The 23,491-nt window shown below is 44.1% G+C and overlaps 1 protein-coding gene across 1 annotated transcript; it reads right to left on the bottom strand.

Moving 5' to 3' along the window:
• Positions 1 to 21,722: 21,722 nt before the first annotated feature.
• On the bottom strand, positions 21,723 to 22,658 carry LOC117885890 (olfactory receptor 14I1-like). The gene has a single exon (XM_034787418.1). It carries the CDS (start codon positions 22,656 to 22,658, stop codon positions 21,723 to 21,725), a length of 936 nt encoding a protein of 311 aa, XP_034643309.1.
• Positions 22,659 to 23,491: the final 833 nt, after the last annotated feature.

Here is a 23,491-nt window from a genome sequence, read left to right as displayed (position 1 = left end):
TGTGGTTGCTGGTGAGTATTTGCTTTAGGTTGGGGGGTTGTCTGTAAGCGAGGACAGGTCTGTCTCCCAAGATCTGTGAAAGTAAAGGATCATCTTTCAGGATAGGTTGCAGCTCTCTGATGATGCGCTGGAGAGGTTTTAGTTGGGGGCTGAAGGTGACAGCTAGTGGTGTTCTGTTATTTTCTTTGTTGGGCCTGTCTTGTAGGAGGTGACTTCTGGGTACTCGTCTGGCTCTGTCAATCTGTTTTTTCACTTCAGCAGGTGGGTATTGTAGTTTTAAGAATGCTTGATAGAGATCTTGTAGGTGCTTGTCTCTATCCGAGGGATTGGAGCAAATGCGGTTATATCTTAGAGCTTGGCTGTAGACAATGGATCGTGTGGTGTGTCCTGGATGGAAGCTGGAGGCATGTAGGTAAGTGTAGCGGTCAGTAGGTTTCCGGTATAGGGTGGTGTTGATGTGACCATCTCTTATTAGCACAGTAGTGTCCAGGAAATGGACCGCTTGTGTGGATTGATCTAGGCTGAGGTTGATGGTGGGATGGAAATTATTGAAATCATGGTGAAATTCCTCAAGGGCTTCTTTTCCATGGGTCCAGATGATGAAGATGTCATCAATGTAGCGCAAGTAGAGTAGGGGCGTTAGGGGACGAGAGCTAAGGAAGCGTTGTTCTAAGTCAGCCATAAAAATGTTGGCATATTGTGGGGCCATGCGGGTACCCATAGCAGTGCCGCTGACTTGAAGGTATATATTTTCCCCAAATGTGAAATAGTTGTGGGTGAGGACAAAATCACAAAGTTCAGCCACTAGGTTAGCTGTGACATTATCAGGGATACTGTTCCTGATAGCTTGTAGTCCATCTTTGTGTGGAATATTGGTGTAGAGGGCTTCTACGTCCATAGTGGCCAGGATGGTGTTTTCTGGAAGATCACCGATGGATTGTAGTTTCCTCAGGAAGTCAGTGGTGTCTCGAAGATAGCTGGGAGTGCTGGTAGCGTAGGGTCTTACGACAGAGTCTACATAACCAGACAAGCCTGATGTTAGGGTGCCAATGCCTGAGATGATGGGGCGTCCAGGATATCCAGGTTTATGGATCTTGGGTAGCAAATAGAATACCCCTGGTCGGGGTTCTAGGCATGTGTCTGTACGGATTTGTTCCTGTGCTTTGTCAGGGAGTTTTTTTAGCAGATGGTGTAGTTTCTTTACGTAATCCTCAGTGGGATCAGAGGATAATGGCCTGTAGAATGTGGTGTTAGAGAGCTGTCTAGCAGCCTCCTGGTCATATTCCAATTTATTCATGATGACGACAGCACCCGCATGGCCCCACAATATGCCAACATTTTTATGGCTGACTTAGAACAACGCTTCCTTAGCTCTCGTCCCCTAACGCCCCTACTCTACTTGCGCTACATTGATAACATATTCATCATCTGGACCCATGGAAAAGAAGCCCTTGAGGAATTTCACCATGATTTCAATAATTTCCATCCCACCATCAACCTCAGCCTAGATCAATCCACACAAGCGGTCCATTTCCTGGACACTACTGTGCTAATAAGAGATGGTCACATCAACACCACCCTATACCGGAAACCTACTGACCGCTACACTTACCTACATGCCTCCAGCTTCCATCCAGGACACACCACACGATCCATTGTCTACAGCCAAGCTCTAAGATATAACCGCATTTGCTCCAATCCCTCGGATAGAGACAAGCATCTACAAGATCTCTATCAAGCATTCTTAAAACTACAATACCCACCTGCTGAAGTGAAAAAACAGATTGACAGAGCCAGACGAGTACCCAGAAGTCACCTCCTACAAGACAGGCCCAACAAAGAAAATAACAGAACACCACTAGCTGTCACCTTCAGCCCCCAACTAAAACCTCTCCAGCGCATCATCAGAGAGCTGCAACCTATCCTGAAAGATGATCCTTTACTTTCACAGATCTTGGGAGACAGACCTGTCCTCGCTTACAGACAACCCCCCAACCTAAAGCAAATACTCACCAGCAACCACACATCACTGAACAAAACCACTAACCCAGGAACCTATCCTTGTAACAAACCCCGATGCCAACTCTGTCCACATATCTATTCAAGTGACATCATCATAGGACCTAATCACATCAGCCATACCATCAGGGGCTCGTTCACCTGCACATCTACCAATGTGATATATGCCATCATGTGCCAGCAATGCCCCTCTGCCATGTACATTGGCCAAACCGGACAGTCTCTACGCAAAAGAATTAATGGACACAAATTTGACATCAGGAATCAAAATACTCAAAAACCAGTGGGAGAACACTTTTAACCTGTCTGGTCATTCAGTTACAGACCTGCGGGTTGCTATATTACAACAGAAAAACTTCAAAAACAGACTCCAAAGAGAGACTGCAGAGCTAGAATTGATATGCAAACTAGACACAATCAACTCCGGTTTGAATAAGGACTGGGAATGGCTGAGCCATTACAAACGTTGACTCTATCTCCCCTTGTAAGTACTCTCACACTTCTTATCACACTGTCTGTACTCGGCTAGCTTGATTAGCACTTCAAAAGTTTTTTTTTCTCTTAATTAATTGGCCTCTCAGAGTTGGTAAGACAACTCCCACCTGTTTATGCTCTCTGTATGTGTGTATATATCTCCTCATTATATGTTCCATTTTATATGCATCCGAAGAAGTGGGCTGTAGTCCACGAAAGCTTATGCTCTAATAAATTTGTTAGTCTCTAAGGTGCCACAAGTACTCCTGTTCTTCTTTTTGCGGATACAGACTAACACGGCTGTTACTCTGAAGCTGGGGAATGTGCCCTGGGATGACTGAGATCAGTTTGTGCTGTGGCTTCTGTATGTTATAGAGATGGAGGGTTTAACTCATGAGGACCAGGTGGCCATATGGCACAGTCTGTTGAGACGTGGCACACTGGGCATTGATGTGGCAGGGTTGGGGAATATATTTCTGATCCCGGGGCATGTGGCAAAACAGTTGTTCAGGGTGTACTCTCATACTGCATGGATGAATAAGATGAGGAGTATCCTGGGGGAAATAAAGGCGGGATATACTTAATCGCATACAGGCTTGGGCACAATGCTGGGTGGATCCCCTGGATGACCCATGGGAGTTACCCAATGCAGGGTGCCAGGACCTGGTTTGGGCATGGAGTTGGTTAATACTGGGGGATTAATACCGGGTGGAAAGGAGTGGGTCATCTCAGAGGGGAGGGTCTAGGGGAAGGGGCCATGATTTTGGGGTGGTAGTCAGGGATGAGCAGAGAACAATAAAACAGCAGATTCAGAGGCTTCAGGTTAAACTGGCTACCCAGGATCTTACCAGATCGGAAGGGGAGTGGTCATGGTGACCAGAAAATTGGGATTGCCACAATATTGCTAAGAGACAGTAATATTATTCCTGTCGGACTAGAGCCCCCCCAAATAGACAGGAGGGGTGGATGGGGACACCGTAACTTAGAGGAGCCCAGGGAGGCATCCCATCCATGTCCTCAGCCTAGGACAGAACACATCCAGTTGCCCTAGACTCCAGGGTTGATCGAGGGGGGCCCTGTCATAACTATAAAGGGAAGGGTAACAGCTGTCCTGTGTACAGTACTATACAATCCCTCCTGGCCAGAGACTCCAAAATCCTTTTCCCTGTAAAGGGTTAAGAAGCTCAGGTAACCTGGTTGGCATCTGACCTAAAGGACCAATAAGGGGACAAGATACTTTCAAATCTTGTGGGGGGGGGGAGGCTTTTGTTTGTGTTCTTTGTTTGGGAGTGTGTTCGTTCTCGGGACTGAGAGGGACCAGACATCAATCCAGGTTCTCCACATCTTTCTAAACAAGTCTCTCCTATTTCAAACTTGTAAGTAAATAGCCAGGCAAGGCGTGTTAGTTTTCCTTTGTTTTCTCAACTTGTAAATGTACCTTTTACTAGAGTGTTTATCTTTGTTTGCTGTACTTTGAACCTGAGACTAGAGGGGAGTCCTCTGAGCTCTTTAAGTTTGATTACCCTGTAAGGTTAATTTCCATACTGATTTTACAGAGATAATTTTTACTTTTTTTCTTTAATTAAAAGCCTTCTTTTTAAGAACCTGATTGATTTTTCCTTGTTTTTAAGATCCAAGGGGTTTGGATCTTGATTCACCAGGAGTTGGTGGGAGGAAGGAGGGGGGATGGTTAATTTCTCCTTGTGTTAGATCCCAAGGGGATTAGATCTGTGTTCACCAGGAAATTGGTGAAAGGTTTCTCAGGGCTTCCCAGGGAGGGAAAAATCGGGAAATGGTGGCAGCGGAACCAGAGCTAAGCTGGTAGTTAAGCTTAGAAGTTTTCATGCAGGCCCCTACATTTGTACCCTAAAGTTCAAAGTGGGGATCCAGCCTTGACAGGCCCCATGAGGGATTTTTTGATGGACACTGGAGCAGCTGTCAGCTTAACTGCATGGGGCAGGGGAGACCCACAGATGGGACTCTGACTATTGTGGGGGTAACAGGAAGGGAGACACAATTGGCATTGAAGTGGGGATGGATTAATGGAGTTTGGGGAGAAGGGGAAAATATGTGGGGTTATCCTATTCCCTAAAACTGGAAGGGACCTTGAAAGGTCATCGAGTCCAGCCCCCTGCCTTCACTAGCAGGACCAAGTACTGATTTTGCCCCAGATCCTTAAGTGGCCTCCTCAAGGATTGAACTCACAACCCTGGGTTTAACAGGTCAATGCTCAAACCACTGAGCTATCCCTCCCACAAGTGTAATGCGACACTCAATTTGCTGGGGGTGGGGGATTTACACAAAATAGGGTTTGTACTAGATTTAGCTAACTGGGTGTGTCTGCAGAGACAGGCACAGGATGGACAGGGCTTCACCATCCCTATGGGGGTAGCCACTATGACCATCAAAGCAGCACATGCCCTCCCGCCACCCCCACTGGGGTGGGAACACATTCTGGTCTGGATTAGGGACAATTTGGATTGTGGAAAGGGATCTATGGAAGTGCTGTTGAAAGGGGGAGACCCCCGCCACAGAAGCAGTACCCTATCCCTTGAGAGCCAGTGGCAGAAATAGGGGCAACTATAGTGGAGTTGGAGCAGATGGGTTTAATTATAGCAGTTGCATCCCCTTGTAACACTGCTGTGTGGCTGGTAAGAAAGCCAAATAGTACATGGCACCTCACTGTCAATTACAGGGTATTAAATGTTCTGGCCAATTCACCGGCCTCAGTGGTGGCAGCATACCCTGAAGTGGTCTCTCATATTGGACCTCCATTCTGGGTTTTCACTGTCTTGGACATAGCAAATGGATTTTAGTCCTAACCATTAGCTGCCTCATGTCAGTATCAGTCCACATTCACATGGGAGGGCAAACAATATTGCTGGACAGTTTTGTCCCAGGGCACCGGGATTCCCCTGCCATCTTCCATCCTTACATGAATTAGGCCCTGGAGAGGGTGGACTCAGCAAGGTGCATACAGTATATGAACAACCTGTTGCTAATGCCGGCCACAGAGGAGGACAGGGAACTGATCGAGCAGGTCTTGAGGGCTTTGGTCAAAGAAGGGTTAAAGGTCAATGGGAAAAAAGTCCAAATGGGACAGACAGAAGTAACCTACCTAGGGATGGAAGTGTTCCAGGCAAGGAGGGAGCTTGATAGCAGATGGGTGTGGTTAATAGAGGCCCTGCTGCTGCCCACTGTTGTTAAGAGCTTGAAAGCTTTCTGAGCTGAACTGAGTTTTGAAGGGATTTTGTAGCCAATTATGCAAAACTGCCTCAACCTCTGTTCGACCTAACATGAACCTCTACTTGGGAATGGTCGGAAGAGTGTACTGAGGCAGTGAGGGCCCTAAAGGAACACTTGGTCAGTGCTCCACAGACGGGGAGAAATCTTTTTACCTGTACCCTCTGGTACCTGACAGTACTATTGGGTGTGCTTTGACACAGGTATATGGGGCAGAGGACCGACTCATGGCCTTTGCCTCTTGACTTCTAAGTGCTGTGGAACTTGAGTATGGCTGCTGTGTACCTATTGCGGGGGGTGGGAAAACTCCTATATCTCATGGGTATGCAGCAAGTAATATAATATTCTGGTCCCACCACGACCCCCTCCAGTTGCTAAACATCCACACTATTTTACAAGGACATGTGAGTGGACAGCCCATTGTGAAATGGTTGCTGACTTTACAGAAAACACAAAGCAGAGGTGCTGAAAGAACCCACAGTTTGGGTAGCCAGACTACATCTGGTTGGCACCCCACACCAGTGTGAGGCTAACCGGGGTAAAACCCAACACCAGGCATGCGAGGAATGGAGACAGTCTGTACTATTGACTTTTCACTAGTGGCATGGTCGACTGAGGAAGCAGAGCTGGTGGCCTTGCTGACAATTTTAAGTGAAATAGATCTCACATCTGAGCCAGAATGCTGGGTGGGGGTGGATTCAGATTATGTATTTCATGGGGACACCCTGATGTTAAGATGATGGGCAGATAATCATTTTAGGGCACCCCCATGGCCATGGGAACCACAGCAGAGTGGGTCCTTAGCAATAATAACAGGGAGTGGGATAGGCACAGACTAGGGAAGTTGAATTTGGGAATGATAGGAATCTGACCTGTGACTAGTAGGCATCAGAAAACTGGGAGCTAAATATGTGCCAAAGGTGGAACTGAGGGAAAGCTTTTGGTGTGCTTTCGCAGCTGAGGGACCAGTACTGCTGTGCTGTCAGCGAAGTCGGATGGTTTTGATAAGCTGGGTGCATGGGAGCTTGGCATGGGGGGCACCCTGGGTTTGAGGAGGCATTGGGGACTCAAAAAAAGTTGTGTTGGGGGCCAGGGATGGCAGCCAACTTAAAGTCACACCTGGAGTGCTGTTTAGACTGTGCTAGGCACCACACACCCTGCAAGGTGCTCACGGGGGAGTTAATGAGATAAGCCCCACAAGGATCTTGGGAAAGGATGCAGAGGGACTATACAGGGCCCCTTCCACTGGACAAAAAGGGGAATTGGTTTATGCTGGTGGTGGTAGATGCCTTCAGCAGGTGAGTGGGGGCATTCCCCACATAGCATCAGACTACCTGGGTGAGTGCTGAAAAGCTGGTAAATGAGGTATTCACAAATTGGGGGATTCCAAAAGTAATTGACTCCGACCAAGGAGCCGCCTTCTGGTTAGACCTGATCAGGGAGCTCACGGCGCTCACTGGAATAACACAATTGTTCCACATTGCTATCACCTGCCGGCTGCGGGGCAGGTGGAACGCATGAACTGCAATATTGAAAGTGAACCGGAAAAGGGAGTGGAAATGGGAGGGAGAAACTGGTAACAATTGTTGCCCTTTGTCTTAATGAGAATGAAGGCCCAGGAATTGAAAGGTACAGGATTGTTCCCCTATGAAGCTCTTATGGGAAGGCCCATGGAGCAGTGGGAAAATCTACTTACTCCAATACCAGGGGAGGTCACTACACATGGCCAAACACAGGAGTGGGTTTTAACAGTAATTGATCATGTATGCCAGGTACAACAGGCAATGGCCTGGCAAGATGAACAAGGAACAACAAAGGACAAAGCATGGTAGGACCTGCCTGGGAATCATAATCTACCCATGTTGGGAGATCAACTGATGTACTGGAGTCCAGGACACCACCATCCATTCCCAGTTCCTAAGTGGAGGGGCCCTTACCTAGTCCTTGACAGATTAGGGCTCAACCTGCTGCTACTGGGAACAGAGAATGGAGGGTGAGAATGGCCTCATTGCACAACAATAAAATCCCATCAGCTTAAAATAATGTTTTGAATTGGAACTCAGCTATCCAGACACCTGAAAAACCTTTTTTCCCCAAATTCTTCATCATTGGGGAAAACAAACTTCAAGTCACCCAGAAAACCCCTTCAAAGATATTATGACAGATGCCCCTTGAATAGATGGAAAAATAAACTGATACCCCCATTTAATCAAACATACTCCACCCTTCCAAAGTTCTACCCCAAAAAGAAATCAACCATCCAAAAAACAAAATGGAGCAAAACAAAAAAGAAACAAACAAGCAAACACACAAGCCAAACCTCCCCTATCACAAGCACCATTTTTACTCCAAAATAAGAGAAGACCCAGCTTCATGTCGTCCACTAGGAATTTAGAGTTTTGGTCAGAACTGATTATTGACATTCTGTGCAACATGCTTAGAGAGCACCGTGGCAGTATTTGTATGAATCCGAGAGAGAGCGAGATGAGTATGTAATTCATGGATAGATATTTAGATTCCAATCTTATTCACACTGGTGTAATTCTTCAGCAATTTATTTGACTTCAGTGCAGCTAGTCCGATGTTATGACTTCATAAATATATTACACGCTATGTTCTCAAGAAGACAATTTTCTCATCAGCTGATTATATCGATAAACTCAGAGTGAAATCACAGTGCAAGTGCAATGATGGACATTTTAATTCTTGATGAATAACCTCCACACAATCAGTTTCTTCAATGCAGCTTTGATCTCCTTGTTCCTCATGCTGTAGATGATTGGATTCATTGCTGGAGGCACCAGGGAAGAGAGAACAGCCATCATGAGATCCATATTTGATATTGAGCTGGAGGTGGTTTCAGGTAGGCAAAGAAGCCAGTGCAAAGAAACACAGAGACCACAGTGAGGTGAGGCAGGCAGATGGAGAAGGCTTTATGCTGGCCCTACTCAGAGAGGATTCTCAGCACGTTTTTGAAGATCTGAACATAAGACAATTATAAAAACAAAGCAGTTTAAACCTAATAATGCACCTAAGAGAATAGCCACAACTTCACTGAGGTACGAATTGGAGCAGGAGAGTTTGAGTAGCTGGGGGATTTCACAGAAGAACTGGTTGATGACATTGGACTGGCAGAAGGGTTACCTGAGGGTGTTCCCAGTGTGCAGTGCAGAGTAGACAATACCAGTAATCCAGGCACTGGCTACCATTTGGACACAAGGTCTCCTGTTCATCACTCTCTTGTAGTGCAGTGGTTGTCAGAAGGCAATTTATCGGTCATATGCCATGACCGTGAGTAAGGCAAGATCAGTCACAGAAAAAACTAAAAAGAGGAAGACCTGGGTGACACATTGTGACATTCCCCTCTGGTGTTATTTGGACCAGTGATCTGGTAGGTCACCCCAGTCCTTGACTCTGGGAGCCAGCCTTTCCCTGCTCTGTTGTGAGAACCCCCACTCCTGGGCTGTTCACACACAGCCTCTGGCATGTAAGCCGTTCCTTGGATTGTGCAACCGAATGACACTAGGCAATATCTCTGGTACCAGACACAACCCTAGGAACCTCCCTCTTGCAGTGTCCAGTTATGCCCGCTGGATGCTTATATGAGTTCGCCGATTTACCAAAGAAATTAATATGTACCAGACTTGTTATCCCAAGGGGAATCTCTGACACATTTCAAACCAAACACACTGCTTCAGGTAGAATAAATAAACAGATTTATTAACTACAAAGATATATTTTAAGTGATTATAAGTCAAAGCATAACAAGTCAGATTTGGTCAAATGAAATAAAAGCAAAACACATTCTAATCTGATTTTAACACTTTCAATGCCCTTACAAACTTAGATGCTTCTCACCACAGGCTGGCTGGTTGCTCTTCAGCCAGGCTCTCCCCTTTGATCAGTGCTTCAGTCGCTTGGTGTGGTGTCTGTAGATGTAGGTGGAAGAGAGAGAGCATGGCAAACATCTCTCCCTTTTTATGATGTTCTTTCTTCCCTCTTGGCTTTGCCCCCCTCTTCAGAGTCAGGTGAGCATTACCTCATCACAGTCCCAAACTGACCAAAGGGAGCGGGGTAACTCACTCGAGAGTCCAACAGATTCTTTTGTTGCTGCCTAAGCCAATGTCCTTTGTTCCTGTGAGGCTGGGTTGGGTTTGTCCCATACCTGCCCTGATGAGGTGTGAACTGCCTCTCTGCTCATGGAGAGTTTTTGCCTAGGCTTATTTTAAGCCATGAGGATACATTTTCAGCCTCATAACTATATACATGAAATTATAACCTATAACATTACTGTAACAATTACTATAACATCACTACAACAACAATGCTCAGTGCATCATGAGCCTTCCGAAGAAACCCAACATGATAAACTTTGCTTTGGATAGCACACAATCATTTCACAAGGATGAACTTGGGGGTGCTGGGTGTTCCCCCGAGGTACAGGGCATCACGCATATGCAGTATAAGAAAGTGACCTGGTGTTCATGAGGGAATTGACAATGCATTTGGGGATAGTGACAGAGATGGAGCCAAGGTCTACGATGGACAGGTTCACCAGGAAGAAGTATATGGGGATGTGAAGATGGTGGTTGAGGGCTATGGCTGTGATGATGAGAAGATTCCCCAGCAGGGTTGCCAGGTAAAGCTTTAGAAATGTCACAAAATTCAAAAACTGCAGCTCCCAAATTTCAGAGAATCCCAGGAGAAGGAACTCGGTCATGGTTGATCAGTTGGACATTTCTTTCCTCAGTACATTGTGTGATGACTGTGAAGGGAAGGACAAAGACAACTGTCGGGATTAGTATGACAGAGGGAATGGCCATGATTCCCCTCAGTAATATGTCACAACGCAAGTGAGAAAGGTGCACACAGCACTCATCATTGCCATTAACTAGGACTTAACACACGTGTAAATTGGCATGGCTTCCTTAAAGTCAATGGAGCTGCATCATTTTGCACCATATGAAGATCTGGCTCAGGATGTGTCTTGAAAAAATATAGTATAAATGATGGAGCAAAGCACATCCAAACCCAATTATCTAACCAAGATAATTCCCTAGCTGGTCCAGACAGCAGGCCACAAACATGGATATGAAGTTAAAGTACTAAAAAGCTAATGCTGCCTGATTTCCACTGTCCATAGGCGCCGACTCCATGGGTGCTCCGGGGCTGGAGCACCTACGGGGAAAAATTAGTGGGTGCTCTGCACTCACCGGCAGCCAAGCTCCCCTCACCCCCCGCCCCACCGCCTTCTCCTTCCCTAAGCATGCCGTGTCCCCGCTCCTCAGCCTACCTCCCAGTGCTTCCCGCCTGGCCACCACCAAATAGCTGTTTGGCAGCATTCACACATGCTGGGAGGGAGGGGGAGGGGCGGGAATGTGGCGCACTCAGGGGAGGAGGCAGGTCCTGAGTGGGGATTTGTGTAATGAGTTGGAATATTGGCAGAGAGGGAGCAAAGTTGGGTCTGGTACCTTGGGGAAGGGGTTGGAATTTGTGCAGGGAAGGGATGGGATGGGAAGAGGTGGGGCAGGGGAGGGGCCTCATGGAAGGGGTGGAGTGGGGGTGGGGCTGGGAGCAGGGGGGGGTCGAGCACCCACAGGAAAGAGGGGAAGTCGGCGCCTATGCCACTGTCCTAGGAAATATGACATGGACTAACAAAGCATCACATATGACAGCTCATTTGTCATGATTCCACTGCAACACCACATTGATTTATGGCACCAAATCCCAGCTGCATTTCCATCTCTGTGTGGTGAGGGGCTAATAACATCACTCAGCTAATTCTATGCATATCATTTCCTTCTGACTTTATGTTTCCGCTGTGCAGTTCAGTGGCTATCAGGAGCTTTGGTTTCTATTCTTGATTCTAACATTGACCTGCTGTGTGACCTTGGGCCAGTCACTTCCCCTCCCTGTGCCTCTGTTTCTCCTCCCTCCCTTTCTCTGCCTTGTCTACTTCGGTTGTAATCTCTTTGGGGTATCGTCTGGGTTTTACTAGGTGTGTGTTCTGTCCTATGTGTGTTAAGAGCATCCTCTGTCCCCCCCAGGCATCAGTGGGGGACAGAGGATACAGTGCTGAAGCAGATCTGAAATCTAGTCACATTGCCCTCTTCTATGTAATTGAGCAGAGACAGGCTTTGGCTGGAGGCTTCAAATCTCTGTGCCTCAATTTAAAGGTGGCTGCATGTATAAAACATATTCAGTGAGTGTCAAATTTACCGCTTATTCAGTTTTACAGTCTTGCAAGTATCCCTTTGAAACAGCAATAAATGGGATTGCAATAGAGGGAATAGGTTTGAAAGTGTGGTGTTATTAGACAATATCAATGTTGGCACCCTGGCTTAATTATCTGAGGGGTAGCCATGTTAGTCTATCCACAAAAACAACAAGGAGTCCAGTGGCACCTTAAGGAGTAACAGATTTATTTGGGTATAAGGTTTCGTGGGTAAAAAACCCACTTCTTCAGATGCATGGAGTGAAAACTGCAGATACAGGCATAAATTTATATTTATATTTTTGCCTGTATCTGCAAATTTCCCACAAAAGCTTATGCCCAAATAAATCTGTTAGTCTTTAAGGTGCCACAGACTCCTCATTGTTTTTGTGGCTTAATTATAAATTTCCAATCTGGGGAATTCAGAAATTTTCTGTTTAAACCATTTCAAAGGAGAACTGAGTTTTCAACTGAAGAAATTTTCATAGGACGTCTCTGCTATCCTTAAAAACATTTATATTGTAAAAATCAAAACTTTTTTTCAAAACATTAAGTGAAAATTTCCCAGTTTTCAGCAGATTTTACCAGCAATTGTTTGGTTCTCAATAAACACACACAAAAAAGTCTTGGTTTTTCAGTTTCTATGAAAATAGGTTTTTTTTTTCTGCTGAGGAAAAAAAATAGAGGAGATCTAGATGTTTGATGAAATTAGGGTAGAAGTCTTAAAAGAGTTTTAATGTAATTCATATTTCTTATTACAGTGCTCCAGTATATTAATACCCAAACATATTTAACTAAAAAGCAAACTTACGGTGTTGGTCTTTGGGGAATGTTTCCCAGCCTGTGAGGCATTGGACAGTCCACTGCCAGGATTCTTCTGTCATTGTCTATCCCTATATGTCTCAATAATGCTTCATAACTGTGTTATCCAGCAGCTATTTCCATGCCCCATCACCATATTCCCTGAATTTCTTGGTCTCTCTGCAGTTCCCAGCAGGCAGGGACCTACTCCACAGATGGGCGCTCCCTGCTCCTCTCCTCTAGTAGACTTGGCCGAGAGGTGAAGGACTAAATAGGATGTGGGTCTGAAAGTGCCTCCCAGCTCTGAAAATGGTCCTGGCTTGTGAAGGCTTTAAGGCATGGTCACAGCCCAGGATTTGTCTGGCTGGGGGATAAATAACTGAATCTGTTCCCCAGGGCTGTTATCCCAGCTCTGATCTCACCTCTGGAGCAAACCACCCTGACAACCTGCCCTAGCTGACCCTAACCCCCCAGAGGGGGAACAGCATCTGCCCTGGAGCTCACACAATGGCAGCATCCGAGGAATAATCCTTGGCTAAAAATAAGACAGGGCTGAGGTTCAAGTGGTGTTCCATGAAGATTTCAGAATAAACTGTATATTTGTAGTACAGACATGTGACCTACAATAGCTCAGAGCCTAGTGTCAACAGAGCCCCAGCTGGTCTAGACTAGCCTGTTCCTTCATTTATGCCACATAATCAGCTCTGAGAGACCAGCAATTTTTTTCTCCTGCATTGCATCAGCAGCTCTTGGGATGCAGCCACCAGAGGAACTCACAGCTCAGGCTTCCCTGGCTGTTTGATGTTGGTCTCTAAGAATCTGCCAGAGGCAAACAATAAAAGCTCAGTGCAATGTCCTAAACTTCTGTAAATTGGCACAGTTCCATTGAGTTCTGAGTAGTTAGGCCTGTTTACGCCAAGTGGAGATGTGGCCTTTTGAGTTGGATGGAGCTACTTTGATTTACACTAGCTGGGGATCTGGACCATATTCTTTGCCTGGGAAATTGAACTGAAGATGAGACAAAAGTTCCAAACCCATCTGCACTTTCTTAGCTCTTTGCCCCAGGGTATTAATGGCAAGAGTGTAACTTTTAATGGCTAAGGAGTGATTCATTCCCACTGGGACTGAACTTTGCAGGAATTCAGTGTTGGTAAGATTTTCTGTATCTGATTTTCAATTTCTATTGGGATGAATGGAGCATCTTTCTTTCTTTCTCAGGAATTATATGTTTTATATGTTTTCTTCTTACAGACAACACTAAAGTGAAAGGCTCATTGGGCTGCAGATGCAATGGTTCATGACATCCTAAAAATGATTAATTCACACTTGTTGTATGTAGGTCAGAGAGACTGAACAAATTTGAAGGGTCAGCTCCCCAGTTAATGTAAATCACTTGTAGCTTCATTGGAGTCAATGGGGTCAGACCCCCCCCCCACACACACACACCTTGTGTAATGAGGTCAGATATCCAGATGGTGTAAATTGACATATTGCTATTGAGCTGTTCCATTTGATGTGATCTGAGTATCTGTGCTGGTGGGGAGGGAGGTGGCCCTATATGGTAAAGAAAGCACAGAGTCAAATGAAGTAAAAATCTTAAATGAACCAAAATGTACCTTAGAATCTCTATGGATGGTAATTCCATGCTTGAATAATAAAAACATAGCATTGGGGATATACTACTGACCAGCTGACCAAGATGGTGTAGTGACTATGAAATACTCAGGGAGATTAGAGAGGTTATAAAAATAAAAAAAATCAATAATAATGGGGGATTTCAACTATCCCCATATTGACTGGGTATATGTCACCTCAGGACAGGATGCAGAGAGAATGTTTCTTGATACCTTAAATGACTGCTTCTTGGAGCAGCTAGTCCTGGAACTCATAAGATCACAGACAATTCTTGATTTAGTCCTAAATGGAGCACAGGTTCTGGTCCAAAAGGTAAATATAGATAGACCGCTTGGTAATAGTGACCATAATATAAATAAATTTAACATCCCTGTGGTGGGGAATACACCACTGTCAGCAGCCCACCATGGAAGCATTTAATTTCAGAAAGGGGAACTACACAAAAATTAGGAAGTTAGTTAAAAAGAAATTAAAAGGTACAGCACCAAAAGTGAAATTCCTGCAAGCTGCATGGAAACTTTTCAAAGACACCATAATGGTGTACACCCCAAATTAGAAACATAATAAAAGAACCAAGAAAGTGCCAGCCTGGATACAAAACAAAGTAAAAGAAGCAGAGAGAGGCAAAAAAGGCATTATTTAAAAAGTGGAAGTTAAATCCTAGTGAGGAAAATAGAAAGGAGCATAAACTGTGGCAAATGAAGTGTAAAAATATAATTAGGAAAGCCAAAAAAGAATAAAAAAAAACAACAACAGCTAGCCAAAGACACAAAAAATAATAGCAATTTTTTAAAAGTACATCAGAAGCAGGAAGCCTGCTAAACAATCAGTGGGGCCACTGGATGATCGAGATATTAAAGGAACACTCAAGGACGATAAGGCCATTGCAGAGAAACTAAATGAATACTTTGCATCAATCTTCACGGCTGAGGATGTGAGGGAGACTCCCAAACCTAAGCCATTCTTTTTAAATGATGTATCTGAGGAACTGTCCAAGATTGAAGTGTCATTAGAGGAGGTTTTGGAACAAATTGATAAACTAAACAGTAATAAGTCACCAGAAACAAAGGGTATTCACCCAAGAGTTCTGAAGGAACGCAAATATGAAATTGCAGAACTTCTAACTGTAGTATGTAAGCTATCATTTAAATCAGTTTCTGTGCCAGATGACTGGAGGATAGCAAATGTGACACCAATTTTTTAAAAAGGTTCCAGAGGTAATCCTGGCAATTACAGGCTGGTAACCCTGACTTCAGTACCAGGAAAACCGGTTTAAACTATAGGTAAGAACAGGATTTTCAGACACATAGATGAATGTGATTTTTTGGGGAAGAGTAAAAATGTTTCTTTGTAAAGGGAAATCATGCCTTACCAATCTACTAGAATTCTTTGAGGGGGTCAATAAGCATATGGACAAGGGGGTTCCAGTGGATATAGTGTATTTAGATTTTTAGAAAGCGTTTGACAAGGTCCCTCACCAAAGGCTCTTAAGCAAAGTAAGCTGTCATGGGATTAGAGGGAAAGTCCTCTCATGGATCAGTAACTGGCTAAAAGATAGGAAACAAAGGGAGGAATAAATTGTCAGTTTTCAGAATGGAGAGAGAGAAATAGTGGTATCCCCCCAGGGGTCACTACTGGGACCAGTACTGTTCAACATATTTATAAATGATCTAGAAAAAGGGATAAACAGTGAGGTGGCAAAATTTGCAGATGATATAAAACAATTCAAGAAAGTTAAGTGCAAAGCAGACTGTGAAGAGTTACAAAGGATCTCACAAAACTGAATGACTGGGCAACAAAAAGGCAGATGAAATTCAATGTTGATAAATGCAAAGTAATGCACATTGAAAAACATAATTCCAACTATACATTTAAAATGATAGGGTCTAATTTAGCTGTTACCACTCAAGAAAGAGATTTTGGAGTCAATGTGTATAGTTCTCTGCAAACCTCCACTCAATGTGCAGCGGCCATCAAAAAAGCGAACAGAATGTTGGGAATCATTAGGAAAGGCATAGCTAAGACATAAAATATTATATTGCCTGTATAAAAATCCATGGTGCTCCCATATCTTGAATACTATGTGCAGGTGAATTTGCCCTATCTCAAAAAAAACCAAAACATATATTGGAATTGGAAAAGGTTAGTAAAAGGGCAACAAAAATGATTAGGAATAATGGAATGGCTTTCTGAATGGGGAGAGATTAATAAGATTGGGACGTTTCAGCATGGAAAAGAGACCACTAAGAGGGATATGATAGAGGTCTATACAATTATGACTGGTGTGGAGAAAGTAAATAAGGAAGTTTACTCCTTCTCATACCAGAAGAACTAGAGGTCACCCAATGACATTAATAGACAGCAGGTTTAAAACAAACAAAAGGAAGTATTTCTTCATACAAAGCATAGTCAACCCATGGAACTCTTTGCCAGAGGATATTGTGAAGGCCAAGGGTATAACAGGGTTCAAAAATAAATAGAAAAAATCATGGAAGATAGGTCCATCAATGGCTATTAGCCAGGATGGTGTCCCTATCCTCTGTTTGCCAGAAGCTAGGAATGGGCGATGGGATGGATCACTTGATGATTTCCTGTTCTGTTCATTCCCTCTGAGGCACCAGGCATTGGCCACTGTCAGAAGACAGGATACTGGGCTGGATGGACCTTTGGTCTGACCCAATATGGCCGTTGTTATGATGTCTAGTTTCATATGTGTTCCAGGATTTGAGATTCTCGTTGCTTAGAACCTCCATCCAATTTAAATAACCATAAAATATTCTATGATATTGATATCATGGTTCATATAGAGAAACCTGTGAAATGGGTACCCAGCTGGGAAATTGGCTGATGAATATATAGAAAGTCGCTAGGTGGCATAACAGAGATAGTGAAGAATCAGAGAGCAGGAAAAAGCCCAGTAAGGGACACCCACCCAGAGGAAGGACGTACTCCAGCAGGATATAGGCCTCCTCAGAAGAAAGAGTGGGGAGAAGTGGTGCCACGTCTGTAAAAAACTGGGTTGTATCTCCCAGAATTGCCCCATCTATCCACTGATGGTGAAAGCTGTCCCAGAGCAGCCGCTTGCACCACAGCCTTATGGAGTTAACTTTGTGACTGGTTCAGGCTCTCTGCAGACTCAGGAAGATGTAGCTGCATCATTATACCCTATGCAGTTTCCACCTCTCAGAGCAATTGTCTCAGGCTGTCTATAGATTGAGGCAGGTGTTGCATTGGTTAACTGAGGACAGCCCATTCCATCCCATGAGTGACTGGCTCATGCAAGACTCAGGCAGCCATTGCTCTATTAATTACACTTGTCTTTTGTCTTGGGGAACATTTTCAAGTTTTCCTTCTCAACCATGAGGACTAGAAAATGGCTATAGTTTAGGAAATGGAAGCTGAGATTCTGTTGTAATGTTGTGACTCCTGGAGCTGAAGCCCTGGACACTGGTTTATAGTCCTTAAACTTTAATCCAGCCCTAAATGCTTTCCTAATACCACATTTCCATATGCAGAGTTGCTTATGTTGGGATATTGTGTGAACTTGAACTGTCAAGGGACTATCGTCTCTATAATTATGTCTAGGTTGAGAGGCAGTTGCTGAGATGACGGAGAGAGGACATGTACATAAGGCAATCTCTCTAATAACATTAAAATAGTTGTTTAAAAAGGAACTCAGCTAGCCACACACCTACAGAAACTTTTTTTCAATTCTTCATCAATAGGGAAAAGAAAACCTCCAGTCTCTCTGAAAACCCCTTCAAAGAGATTATGACATTGACACCTTGAATAAATGACAAAATAATCTGATTCACACATTTAATCAAACACATTTCACCCTGCAAATTCCTACAACAAAAAGTCATCTGGAACAAAAAAAGTCAACCAATGAATCAATAAAATTAAACATGAAAAAGAAACAATCAAGCAAACAAACAAGCCAAACCTCTCAAACCCCACTCACAATTTTTACCCCAAAAAAGGAGAAGAGAAAGAGACTTCATGTTCTCTAGTGATTTAGCTATGGCTGTTGATATTCTGTGCAACATGCTCAGATAGTATGGCAATGTTAGCAGTATAAATCTCAAAGAGAGATTCATAGATTCATAGATTCTAGGACTGGAAGGGACCTCGAGAGGTCATCGAGTCCAGTCCCCTGCCCGCATGGCAGGACCAAATACTGTCTAGACCATCCCTGATAGACATTTATCTAACCTACTCTTAAATATCTCCAGAGACGGAGATTCCACAACCTCCCTAGGCAATTTGTTCCAGTGTTTAACCACCCTGACAGTTAGGAACTTTTTCCTAATGTCCAACCTAGACCTCCCTTGCTGCAGTTTAAACCCATTGTTTCTGGTTCTATCCTTAGAGGCTAAGGTGAACAAGTTCTCTCCCTCCTCCTTATGACACCCTTTTAGATACCTGAAAACTGCTATCATGTCCCCTCTCAGTCTTCTCTTTTCCAAACTAAACAAACCCAATTCTTTCAGCCTTCCTTCATAGGTCACGTTCTCAAGACCTTTAATCATTCTTGTTGCTCTTCTTTGGACCCTTTCCAATTTCTCCACATCTTTTTTAAAATGCGGCGCCCAGAACTGGACACAATACTCCAGCTGAGGCCTAACCAGAGCAGAGTAGAGCGGAAGAATGACTTCTCGTGTCTTGCTCACAACACACCTGTTAATACATCCCAGAATCATGTTTGCTTTTTTTGCAACAGCATCACACTGTTGACTCATATTTAGCTTGTGGTCCACTATAACCCCTAGATCTCTTTCTGCCGTACTCCTTCCTAGACAGTCTTTTCCCATTCTGTATGTGTGAAATTGATTTTTCCTTCCTAAGTGGAGCACTTTGCATTTGTCTTTGTTAAACTTCATCCTGTTTAACTCAGACCATTTCTCCAATTTGTCCAGATCATTTTGAATTATGACCCTGTCCTCCAAAGTAGTTGCAATCCCTCCCAGTTTGGTATCATCCGCAAACTTAATAAGCGTACTTTCTATGCCAATATCTAAGTCGTTGATGAAGATATTGAACAGAGCCGGTCCCAAAACAGACCCCTGCGGTACCCCATTCGTTACGTCTTTCCAGCAGGATTGGGAACCATTAATAACAACTCTCTGAGTACAGTTATCCAGCCAGTTATGCACCCACCTTATAGTAGCCCCATCTAAATTGTATTTGCCTAGTTTATCGATAAGAATATCATGCGAGACCGTATCAAATGCCTTACTAAAGTCTAGGTATACCACATCCACCGCTTCACCCTTATCCACAAGGCTCGTTATCCTATCAAAGAAAGCTATCAGATTGGTTTGACATGATTTGTTCTTCACAAATCCATGCTGGCTGTTCCCTATCACCTTACCACCTTCCAAGTGTTTGCAGATGATTTCCTTAATTACGTGCTCCATTATCTTCCCTGGCACAGAAGTTAAACTAACTGGTCTGTAGTTTCCTGGGTTGTTTTTATTTCCCTTTTTATAGATGGGCACTATAGTTGCCCTTTTCCAGTCTTCTGGAATCTCTCCCGTCTCCCATGACTTTCCAAAGATAATAGCTAGAGGCTCAGATACCTCCTCTATTAGCTCCTTGAGTATTCTAGGATGCATTTCATCAGGCCCGGGTGACTTGCAGGCATCTAACTTTTCTAAGTGATTTTTAACTTGTTCTTTTTTTATTTTATCCGCTAAACCTACCCCCTTCCCATTAGTATTCACTATGTTAGGCATTCCTTCAGACTTCTCTGTGAAGACCGAAACAAAGTCATTAAGCATCTCTGCCATTTCCAAGTTTCCTGTTACTGTTTCTCCCTCTTCACTAAGCAGTGGGCCTACCCTGTCTTTGGTCTTCCTCTTGCTTCTAATGTATTGATAAAAAGTCTTCTTGTTTCCTTTTATTCCCATAGCTAGTTTGAGCTCATTTTGTGCCTTTGCCTTTCTAATCTTGCCCCTGCATTCCTGTGTTGTTTGCCTATATTCATCGTTTGTAATCTGTCCTAGTTTCCATTTTTTATATGACTCCTTTTTATTTTTTAGATCGTGCAAGATCTCGTGGTTAAGCCAAGGTGGTCTTTTGCCACATTTTCTATCTTTCCTAACCAGCGGAATAGCTTGCTTTTGGACCCTTAATAGTGTCCTTTTGAAAAACTGCCAACTCTCCTCAGTTGTTTTTCCCCTCAGTCTTGATTCCCATGGGACCTTACCTATCAGCTCTCTGAGCTTCCCAAAATCTGCCTTCCTGAAATCCATTGTCTCTATTTTGCTGTTCTCCCTTCTACCCTTCCTTAGAATTGCAAACTCTATGATTTCATGATCACTTTCACCCAGGCTGCCTTCTACTTTCACATTCTCAACGAGTTCCTCCCTATTTGTTAAAATCAAGTCTAGAACAGCTTCCCCCCTAGTAGCTTTTTCAACCTTCTGAAATAAAAAGTTGTCTGCAATGCAGTCCAAGAATTTGTTGGATAGTCTGTGCCCCGCTGTGTTATTTTCCCAACATATATCCGGATAGTTGAAGTCCCCCATCACCACCAAATCTTGGGCTTTGGATGATTTTGTTAGTTGCTTGAAAAAAGCCTCATCCACCTCTTCCACCTGGTTAGGTGGCCTGTAGTAGACTCCTAGCATGACATCTCCCTTGTTTTTTGCCCCTTTTAGCCTAACCCAGAGACTCTCAACACTTCCGTCTCCTATGTCCATCTCTACCTCAGTCCAAGTGTGTACATTTTTAATATATAAGGCAACACCTCCTTCCTTTTTCCCCTGTCTATCCTTCCTGAGCAAGCTGTACCCATCCACACCAACATTCCAATCATGTGTATTATCCCACCAAGTTTCAGTGATGCCAACAATGTCATAGTTGTATTTATTTATTAGCACTTCCAGTTCTTCCTGCTTATTCCCCATACTTCTTGCATTTGTATATAGGCATCTAAGATACTGGTTTGATCTTTCCTACCAGTTTTGTCCTGACTCTCCTTTCTCTCTGCCAATATAGCCCACACTCCCTCTCATTTCCGACCCATCTCCCCAGTCTCCATGTTCCCCACTTACCTGTGGGCTTTGCTCACCTGTCCCCATCGAACCTAGTTTAAAGCCCTCCTCACTAGGTGTATGTACATTTATGGATAGATATATAGATTCTCATCTTATTTACACAGGTGTAATTCTAAACTAACTCATTTAACTTCAAAGGAGTTAGTCTGGATTTTATGAATTCATAAACAGATAGCACACTATGTTCTTAAGGAGACACTTTTGTCATCAGTTGATTATATCCAAGAAGAAGCTCAGAATGAAATCTCAATCAAGGAGCAATGATGGACATTTTAATTCTTAGTGATTAACCTCCAAACAATCAGTCTCTTTAATGCAGCTTTGATCTCCTTGTTCCTCATGCTGTAGATGATTGGATTCAACACTGGAGGCACCAGGGAATAGAGAACACCCATCATGAGATCCATATTTGATGCTGAGCTGGAGGTGGGTTTCAGGTACTCAAAGATGCCAGTGCAAAGAAACAAAGAGACCACAGTGAGATGAGGGAGGCAGGTGGAGAAGGCTTTATGCCGGCCCTGCTCAGAGGGGATTCTCAGCACGGTTTTGAAGATCTGAACATAAGACACAATTATAAAAACAAAGCAGTTTAAACCTAAAAAAATACTAAAGGCAAGAAGCCCAACTTCACTAAGGTACGAGTCAGAGCAGGCGAGCTTCAGTAGCTGGGGGATTTCACAGAAGAACTGGTTGATGACATTGGACTGGCAGAAGGGTAACCTGAAGGTGTTCCCGGTGTGCAGCGCAGAGTAGACAATACCTGTAATCCAGGTACTGGCTGCCATTTGGACACATGCTCCCCTGTTCATTACGCTCTCATAGTGCAGTGGTTGGCAGATGGCGACGTGTCGGTCATACGCCATGACAGTGAGTAAGGCAAAATCAGTTGAAGTGAAGACTACAAATAGAAACACTTGGGTGACACATCCAGGATAAGAAATCACCCTGGTGTTCATGAAGGAATTGACCATGGATTTGGGGATGGTGACGGAGATGGAGCCGATGTCTAGAATGGACAGATTCACCAGGAAGAAGTACATGGGGGTGTGAAGATGGTGGTCAAGGGCTATGGCTGAGATGATGAGAAGATTCCCCATCAGGCCTGCCAGGTAAATCAGCAGAAACACCACAAAGTGCAAAATCTGCAGCTCCCGAACATCAGAGAATTCCAGGAGAAGGAACTCGGTCAGGGTGGTTCGGTTGGACATTTTCTTTCTCAGTTCATTGTGTGATGGCTGTGGAGAGAAGGGCAAAGACAGTGGTGGGGATTACAATAACAACAGGAGTGGCCCTGATTCCCTGCAGCAATATCTCATGATGTGAGTGTCAACAATGCACAGCTCTCATCACTGCTGTTAACTAGGAGTGGTGAGTTATCACACCTGTAAATTGGCATGCATCCCTTAAAGTCAATGGAGCTGCATCAGTTTGCATAATCTAAAGATCTGGCTCAGGATGTGGCTTGATAAAATGCCGTGTTTAGGATGGAGCAAAGTACTATCCCAATGCAACATTCTAGCCAAGATGGAGCCCCTCTTGCTACAAACAGCAGGCTGTGAACTTGGGCTTGAAACTAAAATGCTAAAATGCCAACACAGCCTGATATCTACTTTACGGGTAAATATGACATAGACTCACTTAGTATCCTGCATTAGAGCTTGTCTGTATTGAGTCCACTGCAGCACCACATAGATGACCTGCTGCCTGCTTATGTATTGAATTAAGACACAAGATCCCACTTCCATCTCTGTGTACCAAAGGGCTAACAGAATCTCTCAGCTACCTCTCTGCTGCATCGTTTACCTCTGTCACATTATGTCTGTGTGGGTCATTGGCCGTCAGAAGACTCGGGTTCTTGGCTCTGCCACTGACCTGCTGTGTGACCTTGGGCCAGTCACTTCCCCGTGCCTCTGTTTCCCCTCCATCCCGTTCTCTGCCTTGTCTGCTGTCAATAAGGGCTGTGTCTTATTAGGTGTATGTTTGGTGTCCTCGTTTACAGCATTTGTGTTTAGCGGGCAGCAGTGTGGGACAGAGGATATAG

The sequence above is a fragment of the Trachemys scripta genome, chromosome 12, assembly GCF_013100865.1.
Source record: "Trachemys scripta elegans isolate TJP31775 chromosome 12, CAS_Tse_1.0, whole genome shotgun sequence".
In the NCBI taxonomy this organism is placed as follows: Eukaryota; Metazoa; Chordata; order Testudines; family Emydidae; genus Trachemys; species Trachemys scripta.
The sequence above is the reverse complement of the archived record's forward strand: the minus strand, read 5'-3'. Positions and strand labels throughout refer to the sequence as shown.